The following is a 9,659-nucleotide window of genomic DNA, read 5'->3' on the forward strand; positions in this document are numbered from 1 at the left end:
GCCCAGGACCAGGATTGAAAACCACTGCTTTAAGGTTTAGTGGTTCTTTGATCTAATTTTTGCAATGTTCACACAAGTGATACCCTGTGTTACGTGAAGAGTCGTGACAACTGAGGTGTGGATCCAAATGCAGGCTTTATTCCAAAACGTGGTCAAACCAGGCAGGGTCAAACACCAGCAGTACAACAGCAAACAAGGTAATCCAAAAGGGTAATCCAAAAACAGGCAAGGAAGGGCAGGAAGCAAAGATCATAAAACAGATAAACAGTCCAAGGATCAAGAGACACAAAGGCAAGGCCAGAAAACTAGGAACTAGGAAAACACGGGAAAACACAGAAACTAGGAACATGCTACAAGCTAACAATAATCAGCAAACTAGGAGCATGTGTGAGCAACTCTTATGGTGCGTTCAAGTCATGTCGGATAGATCGTACTTACGAGTTGAACGTACATGAACGCCACCACAAAGTCGTTATTACGAGTGGGAAACTCAAAAAATTTTTTAAGCCCCAAGTTTCCGAGTTGGGGGCGTGTCAATGAGAAACATGGCGGAATCGATGGATGCAACGTCTGTAGTTGACGGTAAATTTTTGTTTAAATTGATAGTTTAGTTGTCCTATAAACTTAAATTGGTCATGTTCTTGTTACGCAGCTAGTTAATGAAATCCAAGTAAAAAAAAATGCTATAATTTTTGCACCTATAGGTGAAAAATCTTTTGATTTGCCATATTGCATGTTGCATTTAGCTAACAGCTTTTTTTAATCTCTGTATTTTAGCGTTTGTTTATGCTGAAAATCGGTTATACTGGGATCCTGGTCTAAAAAAAAATATTAAAAACGCAAAACACACCTGATGCGAATTCTTTGCTCTTCATTTTCTGTTGTATTTTCTTGTAATTTATTAAAAGAAGGTACACCGCCATCTTGGGCCGACGTCGTAATTATGACTTGTCAACTCGTAAGTACGAACGTCCCAGGAGGACTTGAACGCAGCATTATACTAGACAAGGAGAACACATGACAAAACCAACCAATGAGAACAAGACACATGCAACCAAGGAACCAATCAGAACATAACACACAGACAAGGGTAGCACATGACAAGATCACATGAGGGGCAAGGAAGACATGGGAAATGGAGTCCAGAGAACAATAGTAAGAGGCCGGACTGAAGTTCCCTCTAATGGAGTTCATGGGCACTCCAGCTGGTGATTGTGACACCCTGCGTGCTTAGTATCATTCAGGCACCTTCTCAATGACTGTCAGCTAATGCTGCCATTTGGCCAGTGGTCGACGGATCTATATATAACATACATTAAAACCAATCTTTTTCCACTGCCAGGAACAGCTAACCAAAAAAAATTACTAGAGGACTTTAAAAATGTAAATTTTATAATTGTGAACCAGTGCAATTTTTTTTATACCATGGAACACAAAATCTCAGAAGCTGAAGACTTTGCTGATCCTTATTTTCGATATAATTACAATTAAATGGGACTAATTGTTTTCTGTATTCCAAGCATATTTTACATTAGCTGATCTGTTCTGCCTATTTCACAAATTGATTTGTGGTTTGATTATTTCCAGGTACATCACAGAGTTTGTAGACCTTGGTAATGTGTCAGCACTGAGGACATTTCGTGTGCTTCGAGCTCTCAAAACAATCACAGTTATTCCTGGTATGTAATAATTGTGTTAAAAATTGCAACAGTTCTTTAAAGTCACACAAAAAGGAAAACCACACAAAAGCAAATGTTTTCAATTATGTTTTTGTTTTCTTGTATGTCTGTATACAAATGTTTATTTCTATAATTTAATAATGACACCTTTGCATTGTATTTTGATTTTTTTTACTGTATACAAAAAAGGATTTGTTTCTCTATTGCGTATTTTCCACTCTCCATACTTTTAAAAAAATAATTTCAAAAAGGTTTCACCTTGTACTTTCTGCTCAGGTTTGAAAACCATCGTCGGGGCTTTGATTCAGTCTGTGAAGAAGATGGTAAATGTTATGATTTTGACTCTTTTTGCACTGGCTGTATTTGCCCTCATTGGACTGCAGCTGTTCATGGGAAATCTACGCCACAAGTGCATCCGTTGGCCCATTCCCAACAGCACCATCTTTGATGACTACAACTACACCATGGTCAATGACACCACCCTCAACGTCACAGATACTTTCGATTTCAAAGCATACATAGACAATGAAGGTGAAGTCAGGTCAAGGTTATTAAATATTTCCAATTTTTACTCAACTATGTCATTGCATAGTTAAAACAACAATTAGCACTAACAGTACTTGTAACTGCTAGATAATAATATCATTTTGTACATCAATACATTTTTTAATTGTTTATTTTTTTTTTTTTTAGATTTGTGAATTTGTGAATTTTTTTGAAAGTCACATAGAATGAAAATTGTAATATATGAATTATATATATTTTTTTTTTGCTATAAACTTTATTTTTATACTCGTTATACTTTGCAGAAAACCAATACTTTCTGGAAGGAAGTTTAGATGCTTTAATATGTGGTAACAGCTCTGATGCTGGGTAAGTTGATTTATGTTCAGTAATAAAAAAATGCTTGTAATTTAATATATTGATAATACATATCAATAGCTATGTAATTGTAATACACCATAAAAGCAACAAAGATTTATGTATGAAAAGATAAAGATGAATGACATTTTTTTGTCTGTTGTTTTAAAAGGAGGTGCCCAGAAAGTTACACATGTATGAAGGCTGGACGAATCCATTAAATATTTTTTACTCAATTATGTCATCACATAGTTAAAACACCAAGTACTACTTGTAATTGCAAGATAATAATTACAGTATTTTGTAAATGTGAAAAAATTTAGAATGGTATTGGCATACATTTTTTACAGTTACTTTTTTCATTTGAGGTTTGAATTTTAAATATTAGACACAAAGGTATTAATGCATGTGATTTAAAAAAAAAATTGGCAAGTCACTTTGGAAAAAAAAATCATAGAATGATTAATATATTGCCTGCTATAAACTTTCTTATTATACTTGTTATTCTCTGCAGAAAACCAATACTTTCTGGAAGGAAGTTTAGATGCTTTGATATGTGGTAACAGCTCTGATGCTGGGTAAGTTGATTTATGTTCAGTAATAAAAAAATGCTTGTAATTTAATATATTGATAATACATATCAATAGCTATGTAATTGTAATACACCATAAAAGCAACAAAGATTTATGTATGAAAAGATAAAGATGAATGACATTTTTTTGTCTGTTGTTTTAAAAGGAGGTGCCCAGAAAGTTACACATGTATGAAGGCTGGACGAAACCCGAACTATGGCTACACCAGCTATGACAACTTTGGCTGGGCATTTCTCTCCCTCTTCAGACTCATGACTCAGGACTATTGGGAGAATCTCTTCCAGTTGGTCTGTTAATTTGTCATTTTTATGTCTGTTTATTTGTTGGAATAGTACACGCAAATTAAATTCCATTTCCATCTTGTTTAGACCCTTCGTGCCGCTGGGAAGACCTACATGATCTTCTTTGTGGTGATCATATTCCTGGGCTCTTTCTACCTCATCAACCTGATTTTGGCTGTGGTTGCTATGGCATACGATGAGCAGAACGAAGCCAACTTGGCTGAAGCTCGTGAGAAAGAAGAGGAGTTTCAAAGATTACTTGAGCAACTCAGGAACCAAGAGCAAGAGGTCAGGTGACTACCATATGATTTCACTTTAAAATACGGTTAAATTATTTAAAGACTAGTGCTACCTCAGATTCACAATGCAATCATTTTGACAATGTAATGCATATCAAAACCCCAAAACACTTACTATTAATTGATTTACATTGATACGTTACACTTATATGTTGATATATAGTGGTTTATTTAAATTACAGGCAGGCAGTAAAGCATCTTTAGCCAGCCAGGCGACACAAAGTCGAGGGTCAAACAGGACAGGTTCCCTGCACAGTCTTGGCGGTGATGATGTTATAAAGGACTGTAACGGCCGATTAGTGCCTCGCCTCATTGTCAACAGAGCCTCTTCTAACAAAGAGGTAATGTAATTTTGACATCAGGAGTATTTTAACATTATTTTTAGAGTCAGAGGTTTAAAGAATTTGAGTTAGAGTACTTCTCTGCTATATTGTTGGGAATCTGTACTTTACTTCGGTTCTGTTAAAACTAGGGTTGCTCCCGACTAAAGATTTTTCTGTCAACTAGTAGTTGTTCATTTGAAGCATTAGTCGACTAATCGCATGTTTATTAATAAACCATTTAAATCATAATAATGTGCCTTTAATTGCCTACATTGCCTAATAAGCACTCAAGCGCACGCATAAAGCTTGCCACACCGCACCGTAGGGCTGTGCATCACCAGCAAAGTCACGATATGATACGTATCACGATACGTATCACGATACAGGACTGCACTGAATTTCACCAAAGCAGAATTTAGTAAAACAGCTGTTTATTAAACACTGCATACTGTAGTGCCATTTCTAACTATTGGCAGAGCAGGCAGCTGACCTCTGCATTATGAAGGGCCTCCATAACTGTACCACAGTTCAATATAGGTAATGGCATATGTTTCATGTTTACATTGGGCACTCCCCACCAGGTACAATATTCTGATTGTTTGCATCTTGTTTTTAAGCTCTCTCTCTCTCGTGTAAATAAACACTTGATGAATTACACTTTTTTCAGAATAGAATATTGAAGTGGAGATCGCTAAACTGCATGCTTACTAGTGTTTTCAGAAAGCAAGCACGTTTATCCACAGTGGAGAGAGAGCGCGTGCACATGGTTGCCAGGTTGATAAAGATAAGTAGCACACTTTGCAGATATTTCCGTATTGCGCAAGTGGGAAGCTCTGTTTCGGGTATTCATTATTTTTTAGAAACCTCGCACTTTTCGACATTTCTTTTTTTTTTTTACATTTTAAACGGTGCTCTCGTATTCAAATTAAGCGCGGTCCACTGCTGCACACGTGCCACAATATCGATACAGGGCCAGCTGTATCGATACTCATATCGTCAAATCTCTGTGACATCGTCGTATCGATGTATCGAACACAGCACTACCGCACCGGCAGAAGTAATGATTATGAATGTGTCAGATAAAAACAGTAAGGAGGCTGCATTAACATTTTAATAATTAATTGATAAACTAGTGCTTTCTTTGTTTTTGCTTTAAGAGATGAAGTCGACGACACTGACTCGTCATCTCTGCAGTGGACGCACCTGTATGCATGTTTCGAACGGATTACATAATCTGAGAATATTTGTCTTCCATTTGAACTGGTTTATTTGAAAATAGACATTTCGCTCTCTATAGATAGGCTATGTTTTCATATCTGTAAGGCACGTAGGCTATACACGGAGTTTCTGAGTTTCACGTTCAAGTTCACAGAGACCGAGACGGCAGAAAGCGCATCCTGTTGCTTTCATTATTTTACAAAAACGTCATGTTTTGTTGTTATTGTGAGTGCACACAAGTAAACGAAGAGTCTTTACAGATTTGAAAGATGTGTTACTTTTATTTGTATGAGCAAAAATGAGGGAGTATTTTAAGAGCAAGTGAGCACACCGGCGCCTCCATCTGTCCTGCAGTGAGCGCTATTCCGCTTCCACACACTTGAATAGCACACATTTTTCTAGGTTAACATTAGATTGAGCGGCCATGTAAAGTTGCTGCAACTAACATATTTCAGATGATAAGTCATATTTGAGGTTGATGAATGATAGGCGAGTGTTTGGATGTCCTGCCCGATGTACTGTATTACCACAAAGACCAGCGGTTAACGATCTGCATGACTTCGATGACATGCTAAGCGAATAATTCAATTTTGGTCGACCAGGCCTCTTCTATTGAAGTCTATTAGGGGGCAGCCCTAGTTAAAACCAAATATTTGTACTTTTATTCAGTTACATTTACAAGATAAAAATAATACTTTTTACTCTGTAACAGTTTCATTTAGACTTAAGTGTACAAAATACATGTCATATGATTCAGTTATTTACAAATTTAAATTTTATTTTTATGGATGAACTTGAGTCAAGTGTGAACACGGTTCATGATTACTCTTAATTATTAATCTAAAAATCACTATATTGTTAAATCACTGTAAAATCATCTCCTGAAAATGTTCAGGTAACTGTTTTCAGAATATAGCGAGAAAATAAGAGTTTTATAGTTTTATACTGTATATTCAGAACAATGAGAAAGTATATTCTGACAGTTTGTTTTTACAAAGTTCATAATTTTTCAAATATTTTAAATGCTTAAGTACATTTAAATGTGTATATTTTTACTTTCACTCAAAGTTTTGGGGTAGGTACTTGGATTTTCAGTTGAGTAGAGTTTTTTGACGTAGTATCTGTACTTTAAAGGAAGTACAATTTTTCAGTACTTTTTACACCTCTGATTAGTGTTTTTTATACATAGCCTGTCAAAACTTTCAACACACTTGACAGAATGTTGATGATCTCATGATTATAATGACCTTTTGATGCATACCACAGAGTATGAGTTTGATGCATACCTACTAGTGTATGTCTAGATTCAGTATGGACTTATTGTAATAACTGAATGGTAAATAGAAGTCTCTTTTCTAGTCATTTAGAAATTGCAAACTACAAAATCACAATTGCTTCACTCCAGATAGTATTACTAGTACTAGTATGTTTTGCCATTGTGATGACATCTGTACTGTTTCATTTATCCTCCAGTTATCAGCTGAAGAAGACCACAAATCCATGAGCTCTAAACACAGCATGCAGTACCTGGACCAGCCCAAACTCTCCAAGAGAACAGCTAGTGCTATCAGTGTGCTCACTGCAACTATGGAGGGTACTAGCTTGAAGAAACTCCTTGAGGGTCGATTAACTGCAAATTAAAAGGATATTCATTTAAATACCTTATTAAGTAGCTTTGTTACTGAGGAGCATGTCAAGTTTTTCCATTTATTATGCTTCTCCAGATGTTTCAGAATGTCAGGACTTCAAGATTTTAGACACCAAAATTGTTTGGCACATAAAAGTTCAAATGCAGTACATTTATAACCATGACATGATCAAAGACATGCTGAAAACCCTCAACTATTTCTTGTGAAGTCCCAATAGCAGGAATGTAAATGCACTGGGCTTAGACTGGCGATTTTTATGTCCCTGAAGTTGATTTATTTATAGATTATTGTGCCATGGTCTGACAGAACAGCCTGAGAGCATCTGAAGATAGAGATTTATCCTAAGCAAAGGTCAGACTCATTGTGTGTGGAGAAAAACCTGTTAACTTCCTCTGAGTGGTGTTAATCTTTGGACTATTTCAGAGCCATGGGTTGACTTTAGACTGGCGGAACTTGTTGCTGTCACTCTGCTGGTGTTCATTCACTGCTTACCCTAAATGGAAACTGTTCAAATAGTGTTTTCAATCTCTCTTTGTCTCCCTAGAGTTGGAAGATGCTCAGAGGCCTTGTCCCCCTGGCTGGTATAAGTTCGCTGATATTTTCTTTAAATGGGACTGCTGCTCTCCCTGGATCATATTTAAGAAGTGGGTTCATTTAGTAGTGATGGACCCATTTGTGGATTTAGGTATCACCATCTGTATTGTGCTCAACACACTTTTCATGGCCATGGAGCACTACCCCATGAGTCTGGATTTCGAACATGTTCTCTCAGTGGGAAACTTGGTTAGTATTAGTCTCAATACTTATGTATTATTGTCAAATAACTGTAACATTTTTAATCTTGAAGATTTACCTTGTTTAAACCCTGTGCATATATATATACACTGCCGATCTCATTGTTTTCTTTTTTTTTAAGTGCTGGTTAACCAGCATGGCCCTGTTGTAGCTAGTTAAGATGACTGATAGGGAGGGACACAAGCACATGTTTTTCAAGACATAACTTGCTATTATATATATAATTTGAAGTGGATCAAAAAGGTTCATCAAAGTTGTCCTAAGACAAAAACACATTTTGGTTTTAGGGCAACTTTGATGAAAGGTTTTGAGGTTTTGATCCACTTCAAATGTTGACTACTATATATATATATATATATATATATATATGCTTAACCAGCACTTAGATTAGCACCAAACCAGCATAAATCAGAATGTAACCTTCAATGTGAAGCACTGTGTCAGAAACAATATTGTAATAGGTTGCATATGTGTATTTTGGTAACACTTTACAATAAGGTTCCATTTATTAACATTAATATGAAAATACTTCTAAAGCAAGTACAGTATTAACAGTTAATGTTAATTTCAACATTCACTAATACATTATTAAAATCAAATATTTTTTCATGGACCTGAGCTAACATGAACTAACAATAAACTGTTGCATATTAATGAACTAATGTTAACAAAGATTTCTAAATACTGTATCAAATGAAAATTCTGTTGCTGCTCATTGTTATTTCTTGTTTGTTAATGCATTAACTGTAACAAGTGGCCTTATTGCTTTTTCCCCTTTCTGGGCTTGCCTTAGATAGCATATATCCCTGAACAGCAGAACACAAAAGCTTTCTTACTATATTAGTCATTTAAGTGCATTGTCATCAGGAAAAAGTAACTGTAATTGTAAATAACAGCAAAGCTGATTAAACGGTTTTAATTGGCTGCCATTAATTCAAGTTATTAGTAGTATCTCACATCACATTAAATCTTATTCTTCAAGGTATTTACAGGAATCTTCACAGCTGAAATGGTGTTCAAGCTCATTGCTATGGACCCCTACTACTACTTCCAGGTGGGCTGGAACATTTTTGACAGTATCATTGTCACACTCAGCCTGGTAGAGTTGGGACTGGCCAATGTTCAAGGATTGTCCGTTCTCAGGTCCTTCCGTTTGGTAAGTCTGAATCTCAACCCCTCAATACCTTTTTTTTATTTCATGGTTTGTGTGATTTATGTTTTCTGGAAAATGTATGAATTTAAGAAATACCTCACCCTAGAATAAAAATGGTATGTGGTTTAACTTTGTATGCTATTGTGTCTCTCACGGTATGTGGGTTTGTGCCCCTCTGACGGATTTGCTGGAAGTAGCTACGTGTCTTCAAACTGGCTAAATCTTGGCCCACCCTTAGCATGCTGATCAAGATCATCGGCAACTCAGTAGGTGCCCTGGGGAACCTAACGCTTGTCCTGGCCATCATTGTTTTCATCTTTGCCGTGGTGGGCATGCAGCTTTTTGGCAAGAGCTACAAGGACTGCGTTTGTAAGATTTCTGAGGACTGCGAGCTGCCCCGCTGGCACATGAACGACTTCTTCCACTCTTTCCTCATCGTCTTTCGGATCTTGTGTGGAGAGTGGATCGAGACCATGTGGGACTGCATGGAGGTGGCGGGAGCGAGCATGTGCCTGATAGTCTTCATGATGGTCATGGTCATTGGAAACCTTGTGGTAGGTGAAGCAGAGATTGTGGAAACACAATAAGAGTCAAATATTATGGGAGAAAAACACTTAACTTCGCTGATTTGGTGAATTAGCATCTGATGACATGCCACTGATGCACTGCACAGATGATTTTATTAACTGGTATTTTTGTCTTGTTTTCCAGTATAAATATCTGATTATTCTTAAATCAAGATATATTTACTGTACATTGTACTGTAAAACAATAATATTGGGGAAGATTTTTTTTTTTTTTTTGCTGT

General features: G+C 36.4%; 1 protein-coding gene across 1 annotated transcript in view; it reads left to right on the forward strand.

Moving 5' to 3' along the window:
- Window positions 1-9,659, forward strand: part of LOC107654028 (sodium channel protein type 4 subunit alpha A-like) — a 49,151-nt gene that overhangs the window by 17,444 nt on the left and 22,048 nt on the right. The window contains exons 6-15 of the mRNA XM_016440915.1: window positions 1,588-1,679; window positions 1,956-2,210; window positions 2,489-2,552; window positions 3,279-3,420; window positions 3,502-3,702; window positions 3,896-4,054; window positions 6,728-6,848; window positions 7,448-7,686; window positions 8,681-8,854; window positions 9,049-9,405. Of these exons, the coding sequence (XP_016296401.1) occupies window positions 1,588-1,679; window positions 1,956-2,210; window positions 2,489-2,552; window positions 3,279-3,420; window positions 3,502-3,702; window positions 3,896-4,054; window positions 6,728-6,848; window positions 7,448-7,686; window positions 8,681-8,854; window positions 9,049-9,405 (1,804 nt within the window). The remainder of the gene's footprint in view (window positions 1-1,587; window positions 1,680-1,955; window positions 2,211-2,488; window positions 2,553-3,278; window positions 3,421-3,501; window positions 3,703-3,895; window positions 4,055-6,727; window positions 6,849-7,447; window positions 7,687-8,680; window positions 8,855-9,048; window positions 9,406-9,659) is intronic.

The sequence above is a fragment of the Sinocyclocheilus anshuiensis genome, unplaced genomic scaffold (genome assembly GCF_001515605.1).
Source record: "Sinocyclocheilus anshuiensis isolate Anshui unplaced genomic scaffold, SAMN03320099.WGS_v1.1 scaffold454, whole genome shotgun sequence".
In the NCBI taxonomy this organism is placed as follows: domain Eukaryota; kingdom Metazoa; phylum Chordata; class Actinopteri; order Cypriniformes; family Cyprinidae; genus Sinocyclocheilus; species Sinocyclocheilus anshuiensis.